Genomic DNA, 14,158 nt, shown 5'->3' on the forward strand with positions numbered 1-14,158 from the left:
CAAATAGACTTCAATTCCCAATGCTTATTTCTTTTTGCACTTGCTGAAGCAAAAATAGCCCTGGGCATACAATAAAATTAGACACATTCGAACCTTGTTACTGTTTTTGTTCCCTGTGTTTCAATCATTTCCTTTTTTTACAAGAAAAATACAATGTAAGCACTTTTGTAGCATATTAGAACTGCTGGTTGGTTGCTGGTTGGTAGCAACGCGTGTCAAACACCAGTTCAAGAGAAGCACTGTCAGTATACTCAATTCTAAGTGCAATCATGAATAGACCATTTACAGTGTCACCCCCTTTAAAAGCATGCTGAGAAGTTTTCTAATGCCCTTATTTTAGCTGCTACACAATTTTAAGACATAGAACTGTACAATTTTAAGACAGGGTCCTACCAACAAGTATGAGAGAAAGTCTACTGCATTTGTGCCATGCAGTTCGTCTGCTCTGCACATGTAGCTAATCCAGTCTAACTGCACACACACTGTGAAGTCACAGCTACATACACTGAACTCTGAATAAGTGTACGACATGTACTGGGCTTTTAAAACTGTTAAGATGGTCTTTATTTTCCAGCCGTACTCCTGCTTGCTACATCTTCCTTTAAATATGTTCTCTCCAAAGAGATGAATATTTCAAGAGAGCAAAAGGCAGTAACTCCCCTGCTAGTAAGTTTTAGCATTCAGATCTGTCTGTTTAGTGGTGGCATCAGATTTTTTACTTACATTTAGTTTACAGTGCACTGGGCCTTCCAGAACCTACTCTATTTATGGATTTTATTTTTCTTATTAAGCAGTTTATGATCATCTGCCCCAAGTTTCATCTTACTGACTTCAAACTGTCTCTGAATTTTAGATTTTGATTATATCTTCAAAGAGCTAGCAATCTTTCCCAGACCAGTTATGGAGTTTGTATCTACTTGTCCAAATAAAATTAAAACACTGAAAAGAACTGGGCATGGGAGAGACCTCTCTTTCAGAGTTTGACAATAATCTGATAGACACTGATACCATATTTTTTTGATAAGCCTTAGCTATATGGCAATTACTTCAAGAGCATTTTTTGCTTGCTTGTAAAAACATCATGAGGATAGTCTCGAAGTCTGAAGCCAGCCAAGATACATAGCAGCACTGTTTCTCTGTCTTTCCCAAGGACGTTAACCTTCCAGAAATGGAAAAATGATTTATTCCATGCCAGGCTCTTATCAAAATAATGCTTGCATTCTTGTATTCATATCATTCTTATCATTAGTATTTAGAATTAATTAGAAAAATAATTAATATCTTTATAGCAATCAAGCTTTTTTTCAATTGACCTATTATACTCTGGTTCCCCTCCTATTCACCTTTTATGATGTATGCTTTCTGGTCTCCATTCCTCAAAAGCCTCACCTTTCTCAAAGTACTCACAAGTAACTGCTAATCATTTAGAGAGTGCTTTGGCTCATTCTTCAGGTGAATTCCACCAGACTTTCATGTTGTATGTAAAAACTCTTTAGCTCATTCTTTTCCTATTAAATTAATTAAAACTGATATTATTTTTTTTTTCTGAAAAAAATATATTTTTTCCCAGTGGACAGCAAAAAGCCACTGTATTATTCAGCTTTCTTTGCAGAGTTTGTAATTTGATCTCCTTGATTATTAAATAGTAGACTTGATTCACCTTTTGAATAATTGCATTTACAGTGCATTTTTCTTGGTTTTATGTCCATTGCTAACCAAAGATCACTTATATCTCAATCTTTCTGACTCTATGAATTATGTTCTATCTTCATGCTCAATGCTGGTGATAGATCTGCTTTTATTCGATGATCTTAGTCCTTTGTGGAGATACTGATACTGTCAAATGTCTCTCAATGCACTGTAACAGTTGCTGCTGCGTGTTCAGGGACTGCTGCAGTCATGACTTAAATGAGGCAAATGGTCCAGCCACACAGGCAGAACTGTATTATGCATCCAGAAAAGGTTTGCTGCATTGACTGATGATAACATAGGAGCAACCTAATGGAATCACCATCCTAATCCATGATGACTAGCTAGCACATACATGCTAGCTAGTTCCCCGTCTCTTTTTTGGAGAAAGCCGACCATTCTTTCTGACATGAAATCTTTGTGTGACATTGGGGCTAGTTTATTCCTTGATCTGCTCCTTGCTGACAGTCCCCAGGCATACTTATGGACTGCTGTGCACCTGTACGACCACATGTTTAACTGCAAGCACTGTTAATTTTATTGCCTAATGCATTCCTGCAGCAGCTATGGAGCATTTCTAAGCTCTTCACAGGCTGTCAGTAGTCTGAAGACCAGTTTGGAAAATGTTTGCCTTACATTTTCATTGCTGGACAATTGGAAATTTAAATCACTCAAAAGACATGAAGCAAGTCTCTGCATCTGAGGAATATGTATGATGGTCAGGTATTTGTAGAATTGTTAGCTTAAGCAACAAACAGACTGAGGCCACTGCCCCCGCTCAGTGAAAAGGCCAAGTTCATGTCTTGGCACGAAACAGAGATTTTGCTAAAGGACATAATACAGTTGAAATGTGAGGTTGTATTTTCCTTTGTTTTGATATATCTCAAATAAACACTGTATCTATTTTTTTAAACTCTTTGATTAAATACCAAGTCATATTAGACCAAGAGGATCACAAGTGAGTTTAACGATCTTAGTTTTTATTATTTTTAAGCAGTATTTTTAATTTGTTTCTTCCAAACACCTACAGATTTTTATTTTGCTGATGGAATACATTCAAACAATGGCTCAGGGAATCAATAAAGCTTCATTTGGCATCATAAAAGCCTCTGTAAGCATTTGTTTCTAAACAAAAGTTTGCTTTCAAAAATCTCTGAAGTAGCTGTAGGGGTTCAAGACAGGAGCAGGAATAATGACTGAAGTTTTGCCATTATGCCCACTTTGTAAATGTGCACATGGGACTCTCCTGACTCCCATATAAAATACTCAGTAGTCTCTCAGGGTACAATTTGGCCTGAGGCATATGTAGACTTCATGGATCTTGTAGTGTTGGACTTCACAAAATCAGTAAAGCCATAACACTGTTAAGTAGAAATCACTGCTATAATACACAAGAGGAGATGATAACTTCTAAAGCGTATTGAAGGATCAGAACTCATTTAGTGGCTTTTCTCCCCCCAAACCAGCCACTCAACTTTTCATTATTGTTAAAAGGAATGTATCACAAGAGACTAACTATTCTCAGAGTTTCATCAAAAATTAATATCTTCCTTCTGTGGCATAGCAAAATTAGCTTCAGAATACACTTTTTTTTTCCCCCCCGTTCTTTTAACAAGGTCTGCACCTGAAAATTTGCATTATACAGAACTTCTTATGAGACTAAGGAACACTCAGTGTTACAGTAACCTGCCAAGTTATAGCCTGGCAGAAATGCTAGTACACAAACACTAAGGTAACACTTGAAAACAGGGTGCTATCCTGGGAATGTCAATGTAAGTTTAATTTATACTGCAATACTACAATCAAGTTAAAGAATATTTGATTGAATAATCAAATTAATTTAATCTTTTGGACTTCTAGGCTGATAGGTTATCTTAGCTCCTTTAAAATTTTCTCTCCAAAGCAACTGTAGAAGCTTTCTACGTATACATACAGGATCGCCTGGAGGGCCTGGTAGTCCTGGCTTTCCATCTCTTCCTGGGGTGCCCTAGAAACAAATTAAAAATCTGGTAGCCTTAAACATTGACAAGGGGCACGTTACTTTTTTCTGTATATATACAATTACTTACATTAATACCCGGGGTACCTGGAGTTCCTGGTAATCCTGGAGGCCCCCTAGGACCCTAAGAGCAGGAAAAGTCATTTAGGATTTAAGAATATTTATCTTTTACTGCAAACCTATTAAAACTAAATTAATTTTTATATATATAAAGAGAAAGTTTGCATCCTACCTGAACACCTGCTGATCCAGTTGGCCCTATAGGACCCTGTAAGAAAATCTCTAATAATCAGTAGATACACTTTTTGGGATAAAGGAGATAAACTTGATCAAAAAATACTGAATGTGGGATACCACTTCAGTTCACATTTCAATAAAGACTTGTTTAAGGTTTGTTGTTAAATCCAGATCTAATTTTGCCCAAATCAAGAGAATTCAAGATTTTGCTGAGGTGCATTTTTAAGGTCAAGTAATGGCAAATAAGAATGATCTGTGGTGAAATATGTTATTTAGCTAGGAGATTCACAAGAAACCAGAGAGTTTGTTGAATAAAAACAAATTAGAAGATTTAGATATAAATTAGACAATTTTTAAATTAAGATTTGAAAATATATACCTGAATTTAAATGTGAATCTCCAGACCCCTTTCTCAAACATTTTCTCTCTGTATCTGAGTTCTTTCAATAAACTGAAATGTATTGCTCAATTATACTGGCCTGGACTGAAGAGAGATTACCACATTCACCACAGTAGAGCATGAACACTAACATCTACCATCTCTACCACCAATTTTCTTTTTTTACTGAACAATCTGCAGATGCTACAGATGTTATTATGTAAAGGCAGTAGAAATAAAGAAAACTGGGAAACAAACTAAATAACTGAAACAGTTACTACTATATAAGATTTATTTAGTATGAACACTCTAGGTTAACTACAACAACTTGTTTCATGTTTGAATTTAAACTTCACAGAGATGCATGAGGAAAGTTGTCAAAAACCAGAACTTCACTATTTCCTGACACTGCACCTGGACAGTGTAAGGTTCTCATTTATTAGCAGTAGACCTAAGCTTGTAATTAGCAGTCACCACAAATGCAAAATCTTGCAACTGATGCAAAGCTTTCTACACCTCTTCTTTGCCTTTTCCAGTACCACTAAAATGCCATCATCTACAGTGTAGAAGATGCCTCTTCTCTTGTACCAGTGCTCAGGCTGGATTTTGCTGACAAACAGTTGTTGCTTAGAAGCAGACACAATTAGTCGGAAGATGTGTCAATACTATTACTGGCTTGTCAGCAAAGTAGCCATTGATTCATTTCTCCAGGCTTCTGCTTTTAAGTGAACACTACTAGATGTTCTTGGGACTGGATAAAGGGAAAAGTTGCTGAGCTGGGAACTGAGTCAGAATGGAGTTTATGGCACAACTTTTTACTATTATTCATTTACTTTTTGCAGTTTCTCAATGTACAGCGAGAAACCCAAATTCTGGGTATTGGTATACTTACTGGTGATCCCTGAATGCCTATTCCAGGAGGCCCCATCTCCCCAGGGGCTCCTTGTACACCAGGTAATCCTCTTTCTCCCTAGAAGGGCACAAGGCTTTGAGTTACAACAGGTCTGAGAACATAAACTAGCCTATTATCCTGTATTTTCAGAGACAGAAATAATAATATTTTTTTTATACCTTTGGTCCCCGTGGACCTGGGTTTCCAGGACTACCAATAGGACCCTAAAATAAAATAAAATAAAATAAAATAAAATAACAACCAAGAAAAAAAAATATATTTTGAAATCAATAACACTAGCTGAATTTTATTGCCAAAACTAGTCAGCCTTTATAAGTAAACCATGACAGATTTACATACACCTTTGCTGTTAATATCACTGTCACTGGAACCGTGTGTGGGCCTTGCACTAACAATATGGGTTTCTAGACTATATTCTAATGTACTTACAATAACTCTGTAATACATATTTCAAGTTTGAAATTTTATCTGAAAAATTACTCGTTCATACTGCTTTTATCGTGCAATGCAGATTCTTTAACAATTATCCCTACAAGAAAAAAAGCCATAGAAGTCTTTTCAGATTGCAGACTTACTGGTGTTCCAGGCAGACTTAGTCCAGGAGGCCCCACCTCACCTTTTGGACCTGGATGTCCAGGCGGTCCCATAATCCCACCAGGGTCCCCCTACAAGATAAATGAATCAAATTGAAATTATTAAGATTATCCTAGAATGTACCAATACTGAGAGGAAGAATGGAGAAGAAAAAACAACAACAACAAAAAAAAAAACACACCCAAAGCTTTATAGAGCTCCGCATTTCATAACTGCTAATTTTAAGAAAGTGAGCCTATGTGGGTATCAAAATAATGACCATGGTTTTATCAAATTTATCACATTTAATTCCACAGAGATTCAGCTCCCTGCATCTGTAAGTACCTCAGCTTTTAGGAGATAGGAAAATCCTGTGCATTGTTCTCCTAATGTATTATTCACAGGTACCAACAAACTCCTGAAAGTGCTACATATGTATGCATGGAAAATACATTTAAAGGCATCAATTTTCTAACAAAAACCTATTTTGTTCAAAAAGTTACAGAGAAAGAGGCATAGACCGTAGAACCCCTAATAGTAAGTAGCATTCTCTCAGTTTTCCATGCTGCAGTGCATCTGATCTATATTTCCTTGTCTGCAGCCCCACAAAGTTCAGGTTGTCACTAAGCCCTGACAATTACTCCACTGTAGGAGCTTCAGACTCTCTCTCTGCCCCCCTTCTCTCTCTCCAGTTACCTACCCCTAGTGCTAAAACCTTGGTCTTCACTGTATTCCTGTTCACACTTACATTTCTCATTTCAATGCATACAGCATCTCTTGCTCCACATCTCTACAATTCCTCCTGCTTACATAGGTAAATCTGTGCCTTTTATTACACTGTCCTCTTGATTTTACATGCTCCTGCATAATTCTCTGTGATTCTCTCTGATTCCACTATTTCCTGTTTTACACAATAGTACTTTTTTGTCATTATTCCACCGTTACTTTCTTTTCCTGCATTTTCATCATCTCGTTTTTCTTCAAATTATTAATGGATTTTATTAATTTCCTTTGTGTTTCAAGATGTATAAATATCATAACACTTTACACAGCTCACAGTATGCCTGTATAGTGTCTTTTCTCCCCTTCTCTACATACAATGTCCACACACACAACTCTTGCTGATGTAGCTGAATTCCAACCAAAAGGCTGTCTACCCAGCACAATACAATGCCATAAAGAGATCCCAGACTTGGCTCAGATATGAGACAGTATAGCTGCCTTAGTGCTCTGCCAAGATTAATAAGTCTGGCTGTGAAGCAGGTTTTTACACATTAGTCTGGTTAGGGCACTATTCTGAAAATGCTATTCCGTTGTCAGGACCTGAGCTGGTATTTCTGCATGACACATTTTTATTTCAAGAGCCCAGCCCAACCTCTCTTGAAATAATTCTTAAGTTATGAATCTAAAGAGCAATTGGGCTGCCAAAATGTCCTGCAATATCTCCAAGGAAAAGATGGCAGTTCCCCCTTGTACGTTTCTAAATTAATTCATAAAGCTGCTGGAGAGATGCACTACAGGTGGACTGAACATTTCTTCAGAATAAGACAGTCTGATATGCTCTAATACGCCAAACTTAATTAGGAACTGTTAGAACATACCTTTTCTCCTTTAACTCCTGGATTTCCTGGTAACCCATGTTCTCCTGGTAAGCCCTGGAATTAATAAAATAAAATATAATAATGATAAAAATATAATTATGTATATATACATATATATATATTAAAAAATGAATGTTTTTATAGCCATTCCCTTAAAATTTATCCAAAAATTACAGACGAAAATGTACTTAGACTGGATTATTTACTGTGCACTAGTATTGACCCATAATGTTAAAGAGTTGATAATGCTTCTTTAGTCAAATTTATGAATCATTTTACTTTAAATCAATATTAAATAATCAAGATTATCTTGGATTATTTTCATATTCCATATTTTATTTCTAAATCTTCTGATTTTTCACATTTTGATTTTAACTTCATTATCTTCCCTTGCCCTTTTTATCAAAGATTTGTTATAAATACAGAGAAATGAAATAATATAAAACAAATAAAAAAATTCAAATATTTTGGAATGTTCCATTGATTGTTGACTCTTTTACTATGCTGGAACAAATACAGAATTTTCTTCTCATAACTCTTCCATCTTATTCAGCTTGACACTATTGTATCAAGCAGTTTATCAAGAACTGCAGTTATTTCCATAGTAAATAACAAACACTGCCAAAACAAAATGGTCATATCATTTTCAGGTTGGAAACTGGGAGACATTTCTTCTCAGAAAGAGCAGTCAGGCATTGGAATGGGTTGCCCAGGGAGGTGGTGGAATCACTGTCCCTGGGGGTTGGACATGGTGCTTAGGGACATGGTTTAGTGGGTGACAGTGGTTGTAGGAGGATGGTTGGATCAGATGATCTTGCATGTCTTTTCCTACCTTAATGATTCTATCATTCTTTATCTAAGCATAGTGTTTAAACACAAATGGAAAGCAACCTTTTTGAGAAAAAGACGAAAATTCATATTTCTTTTATTTTTCTTAGAAGCGTAAAATGTAGCTTTATGAGCATCTATATATGATGACATTTGCATGCCAGCAGTGAGGGTTTTCAATAGCTGTGTTTGCTCTTCATTGCATTCTGTCCTTATACAGATAGCTAGTTGTTTCAACCAGTCTTCAAAATTAAAAGCATAAGAAAAAAAAAGGTACCTGAAAAATATTCTTCTCATATCAAATCATCACAACAATATATGGAAGTTTAAATTTACTGATTATGGAGTGGACATTGTGTCTGCACATATACACACCCTCCTCCTGGAGGATCTCCCTTTCCTCTCAGGAACCCTTCTTTTTTGACACCACTTCTTTCAGTTTCTCTCACCTCTTCGTTGTTGCTGTTCAAATAGTCTATGTGCACAACTGCTGATCAGTTTCCAAACTGGCAGGCCTGTCTTACGTCTCTGTTAACTGGAGAACCCATTTGTGCCACTTTTGTTTAGTACAGGTTCTATTAGAATTTTAAAGCAGCTCCCAATGTTGCACTGGGAGTAACCTTATGCTTGATAGCTCAGCTGATCAGTTTTGGACACTCTCACATGCACAAATACACACACACACACATGCTGTCTGCCATCTGTTCACTATTTAAATTATTTTCCACCTACAGCAGCCATACAATGACTTTCAGTACTTTATGACTAGCAGCAAGTCACTGTACAATTAAATTGGAATACCAACTGACAATCATAAGAATAATCTCTTTTTCACTTTCTGCACAAGTGTTTTAGTAATTTATTCTATTGAAAAGTAATGCAAAAAAGGGCTTTTCTATTAATTTATTTCCAACTAATACATCTACTCTGATAATGATTTAATGCTGTCCATAGTTTTAACGGAATTAGGTAGGGGATGAGTCTGGCTCTGAATAAGAGTTTTGCTCATAAATCTAACCTAAATGCTAAGACAATGAATATAATTGTTTATTCTGTTTCTTTTATTAATCTTTACCCCTTTTATGTGAAGTAGAACAATTCAGAATAGTACAAAACCAGACAGAAATAATAAGGAAGACAATGTGTTTAAATTTTGGGGGTACTCTTACTTTCCCTACTTTGCTCCACACACACTGTTCTTTGCAGCTCATGGTGTAACATAATTCACTTTGCCAGAGATTTTCAGTTTTCACCTAACCTTATGAGGTAAGAGTGATTTTTGTAGAGTTAATTACCTGTGAATCAGAATTCAAATTAGTATTATCATCCTTACATTCTTGTGCAGATAGTGACACAAGGACAAAAAGAACATAAGCAAATCACTATCCTGAGGCACAGTCCATTACTGTTCTTTGACAGCTGATTTCTATAGTACCACTCACAAAAGGAGTACCTATGGAAACCTCTGAGGCACTGTTTCACTGGCTAAATGATCACATACCACACTTACACTGCTTGGTGAAATTACACAATACATACGACTTCTCCTGGCAGTCCCCTGGGCCCAGCAGGTCCTGGAGGTCCTTGCAGTCCCTGTGAGATGATATAATACACATTTGAGATAAAAAGTCAAGACACCTATTGTAATTCAGTGTAAAGAGTTTGAATATACAAAGAAATTAAACCATCTGTCATTTAACATGACCTTTTATATGGAGTAAGAAGTACAGACTTTGCTCAGTCATACTCCCTTAATTTAGTCCATTATTTTTTTGAGACTAATATGTGCAAAATATGAAATATGTATACAAAATAAATACAAAGGTACTAACTAAAGGAAAAGTGAAAACAAATGAAGCAAAACAAGGACATGTCCTCCCTCAAGGGACAAATCAAATTTTTGAACCATGTGGTAGATGCTCGTTCTCTTTTCAGAACAGATCTCATCGGAAAGATTCCGCAGAGTACTGAAGGACTCCAGAACACATTAAAAAATGGGAATTGCGATGTAGAGAAAAGAGGATGACTTGTTGCAAAACAATGATCCTTTGGATCTCTATAAGCTTTTTCTGGAAGGTATACAGTGTGACAGTGACCTAGATTTCCACTGCAGCAATAATTACTTCAACAGCCTGTGCCAAGGAGGGACCTGAAGGTACCCATCGGTCTCCAAAGAGTAGTCTAAGGAGTTAGAGAATGATTTTTAAGATGACAGAAAGCTGTATTTTCATGGACTTCTGTTGCTGCATCTATTCCACCTGTGATGCCTGTTTGATGATCTAAGGAACTTGGGTACTATCCTTTTCCTCTTAACATTTGTAGGGGACTGCTGAAGTTGAGGTTGGTCACTGGAGCCACAAGCGCTGCTTCTGCCCACGCCTAATGGATCGCTAAATATTGCCACATGGAACGTGAACAGTGTTGAGTGGAGGTCACATTTTCAGAATTCCCAATTCTGTCTTTGATACAATACAAACCACTGAGAGATCCTGAAGACCAAATGGTACTTCAGTCACTTTCTTCAAAGCAAAGCGATGACTACTTCAACACTACAGGCTGTCTGAAACACAGGAACTACTAATGTACTGCCAGTGGTTACTCCTTGCCCTACTGATGGATAAAGTGGATACTCTCAGTGCATTTGTAACTGCAAAATGAGTGCTTATATGCTTAAGTGACCAAATAACATTAGAACCATTTGAGCTTTGCACAGGTATTCCCTGCTAAGTGATGCTGAAATCAAGAATTTTATGAACTAGAATTAAAATAGCCATGATCCATGCACAAACTTCTGACATACACTATTTGCAGTCGCTGCTCTTTAATACCAGCTAAAGAGTTGATAGCATTCAGACTCATATTATAGCAGACTTTGTTTTATGCAATGTTAACTCCACAAAAATACCTTTCACATACCATTGATCCTGGATTTCCAGTGAGACCAGGTGGTCCAGGGTCTCCCGTTTCACCCTAATGATAGTGTTTGAGAAAAAAACGGCTTTACTGTTATGTCTCCCAGCACCAGCTATGTACACCAGCCATGTATTTCAGTGTGTACAGGTCAAAAATACCTTATCTCCTTTTGATCCCTCCATTCCAGTTTCTCCCTAAAAACAGCAGATACAACCATAAGAAGTAGAAACTCAAACTAAGATCAACTATTAATTTAATTTGCTACCCTAGAATGTTATAGTATAATTTGCAAACTTAATAAATATTGAGAAAACATTGAAGAATTTCTGAAGTCTTGTGGAAACTTTGAAAGGCATTTCTCTTTCAAACTATTTTTTTGCAGGTTTTGCTAGTGATTTAAAGAACAATTGCTTGAAATCACATTTGCTTATGAGATTCTCTAGTCTAAAGCCTATTCTTCCCCAACAATTTACTACTACTGACATAATATTAATCTCCAAAACAACACATTATTGCTGTATGCCTTATTTTGTTTGTTATAATGTTTATCACAAGTGTCTAAGCAACCTTCAGTTGTGTATTAAACAACATAACTAGCTTCTGTCCAATGTCACGGGAGAGAACAATAGTTAATTAAAAATAAGCAACACATGTAAACAGACTTAAAGAACGGGTGCTCTGAAAATATCCCCCAAAATAGTGAAAAATTATGTACGCTTAAAATGGCTATAAAAACACTGCCCGCTGTTAAATGCCACAGTGAGGAAAATGACACACCCACTGAAAAAAATACAGCTCAGCCCACATACAATTTTGTGAAATAAACGAAAGAGAGTAAGAACCTTGAAGGAACAAAAACTTCTGCAAGCTCATTTCAGGGACTGTAATAACTGGCCATCTATTTGTCCCAGCAGAAATGGTGAAAAACTGGGTACTATGCCACATCTCAGTGTTTTATTTAAAACCAGATTGAATTAATGCACATGTAAGAAGGAGACAATAAATATGTTATGCTACACAATCACTGAATCTAATGAAAGTGTACAAAGAAAAGAATTACCACATGAACACCATACAAAAATCACACAAAATAAATTATTCACATCATCAGGTCAAGATACGGCTATACTTACTGGATCTCCCTTGTCCCCTTTTTCAGAAGGCTCTCCCTATGACAACATAAAGGTGATAACACAGTGTTATTTCAAATGGTAAACAGTACATATGTCTGGGCTTGGTGAACAATGTTCTTCTTCATTATTGTTGTTTTTAAACCTATATAGAATATAAGTATATAGACTTCAAAAGTTTATGTGAAGGATACACACCTATAGACACCTATTCCCCAGTAAAAATCTGCAAAATTTAAGCTGAAGCCAAAAATAATACTAAACTACAAAAGTTTATTTACAAATTTTAATAATTTAAAGACTCCTGTTTATTCATACAGATATCAAAGATCATACATACTTTCAATTTTAAAAAGTATGAATGGCATCTAATTCATGCAGTAATCCCTGATCATAAACTTATATAAACACAATTCTAGAACGGTATTCAGTAACATCTGAATGTGATTAAAGTTGAGACTTTTGCAAACCATTGGAACAGGGAAATTTACTTGCATATGTAAATATTTTCTTAAGGTAGGAACTGAGTAAATTACTAAGGACATTCAGATCCTGACAGCTTTTCTAATGCCTAAATAAATCTTCTTGATCCTGAATCTACTTTCAAAGATTTGATCCATACATTCAGCCACTTTCTAGCATCACACACAAGCAAATAACTAAGGAATTAACTTACCTTTTCTCCCTTTGCTCCAATCATTCCTACTTCTCCTTTTTGACCCTTTTAACAAAAGAAATTATATTTTAAGACTTTTGTATACTAACAAATGGAAATTAACTTCTCCTGTATTACATCTGTATTCTGTTTTGTGTAGGGCACAAACTCTTAACTCTTCCTGCAGTTGAATTTGCTGCTCCAAATCAATCTACATGACCGTATTCTATGGCAGATGTGCAGGGTTCTCAATAAAAATTGTTCTCAATCCTGTGACATCTGGTGCTTGTCCTTTTCTTCCAAGTTTAAAAGGCAGCCAATTGTCAAAAAATCATGCCACTGTTTAAACAGGGAAGGTGCCTATAAACAATATATTGTCATATGGTTAGAATTTGACCTCTGAATAATTTTTATAGGCTCATTATCAGTATTTTTGGTATAGCAAGCTCCGTCATTACAGAGAAACTGCTTTTAATGTTCATGATTTACTACCACAATATCTTTCTGAATTTTGAACTATTTGGATATTTTTTTGCTTAACAGGAAGGCCATCTAATTTCACTTCTCCTCAGCCAGTGCTATGGAAGCTACTCATAATTCTTCCTGCATTTTTCCTTTCTGGCTCTCATAGATTAGAAGACAAAGACTCACTGCGGTACCTGCAGGATGGCACGCGAGCTGGACACCGAACTACACCAATCAAATGCCACACATATAGAAAATCTATTCCTTCAAGGACCATTGTGATAAATCAAATAAAAGATACTATGCTAAAGGTGGCAGAGACAGGTTAGATGGAAGCTTTGAAATTTCTCCAAATTTCGTACAAAATGCTTACAATTTCTCCTTTCTGGCCTTTAGGTCCAGGAGTCCCAAGTAATCCTAGTAGTCTTGTATCACTCTGGGAAGAAATATCATCACAAAGAACATGTCACCATTGAATAGGGTGTAGTTACCATAACAATTTCATGTAATTTACCAGTATGTAAACTTGGAAGTCCTAATTTACTGTCAGAAAGGGATACTAAATTCCTTTGCAGTATATCTAAGTAATGTATTGCAGCAACACATTCTTTTTCATGCATTCATATTCCATTCACAATTGCAGAACACGTACAAAAGCATAAAAGGCAAATGTCTTTGCTGAACATTGCTATGCAAATCTGTTTTCTTTCCTCATATCAATGCAAAGAACATATTCTTATGCTAATTTTTACAGTACACTTCTCAAGTATGTTAGA

The 14,158-nt window shown here is 36.1% G+C and overlaps 1 protein-coding gene across 13 annotated transcripts in view; it reads right to left on the reverse strand.

The window, feature by feature from the left end:
• Positions 1–14,158, reverse strand: part of COL19A1 (collagen type XIX alpha 1 chain) — a 202,718-nt gene that overhangs the window by 44,897 nt on the left and 143,663 nt on the right. For all 13 annotated transcript variants that reach the window (XM_066994731.1, XM_048077444.2, XM_048077446.2 and 10 more), the window contains 13 exons: positions 13,756–13,818; positions 12,939–12,983; positions 12,266–12,301; positions 11,291–11,326; positions 11,136–11,189; positions 9,759–9,812; positions 7,392–7,445; positions 5,793–5,882; positions 5,376–5,420; positions 5,197–5,274; positions 3,921–3,956; positions 3,759–3,812; positions 3,623–3,676 (listed from right to left, as the gene is read on the reverse strand). In XM_066994731.1, the coding sequence (XP_066850832.1) occupies positions 3,623–3,676; positions 3,759–3,812; positions 3,921–3,956; positions 5,197–5,274; positions 5,376–5,420; positions 5,793–5,882; positions 7,392–7,445; positions 9,759–9,812; positions 11,136–11,189; positions 11,291–11,326; positions 12,266–12,301; positions 12,939–12,983; positions 13,756–13,818 (699 nt within the window). The remainder of the gene's footprint in view (positions 1–3,622; positions 3,677–3,758; positions 3,813–3,920; positions 3,957–5,196; positions 5,275–5,375; positions 5,421–5,792; positions 5,883–7,391; positions 7,446–9,758; positions 9,813–11,135; positions 11,190–11,290; positions 11,327–12,265; positions 12,302–12,938; positions 12,984–13,755; positions 13,819–14,158) is intronic.

The sequence above is a fragment of the Anser cygnoides genome, chromosome 3 (assembly GCF_040182565.1).
Source record: "Anser cygnoides isolate HZ-2024a breed goose chromosome 3, Taihu_goose_T2T_genome, whole genome shotgun sequence".
Taxonomy (NCBI): Eukaryota; Metazoa; Chordata; class Aves; order Anseriformes; family Anatidae; genus Anser; species Anser cygnoides.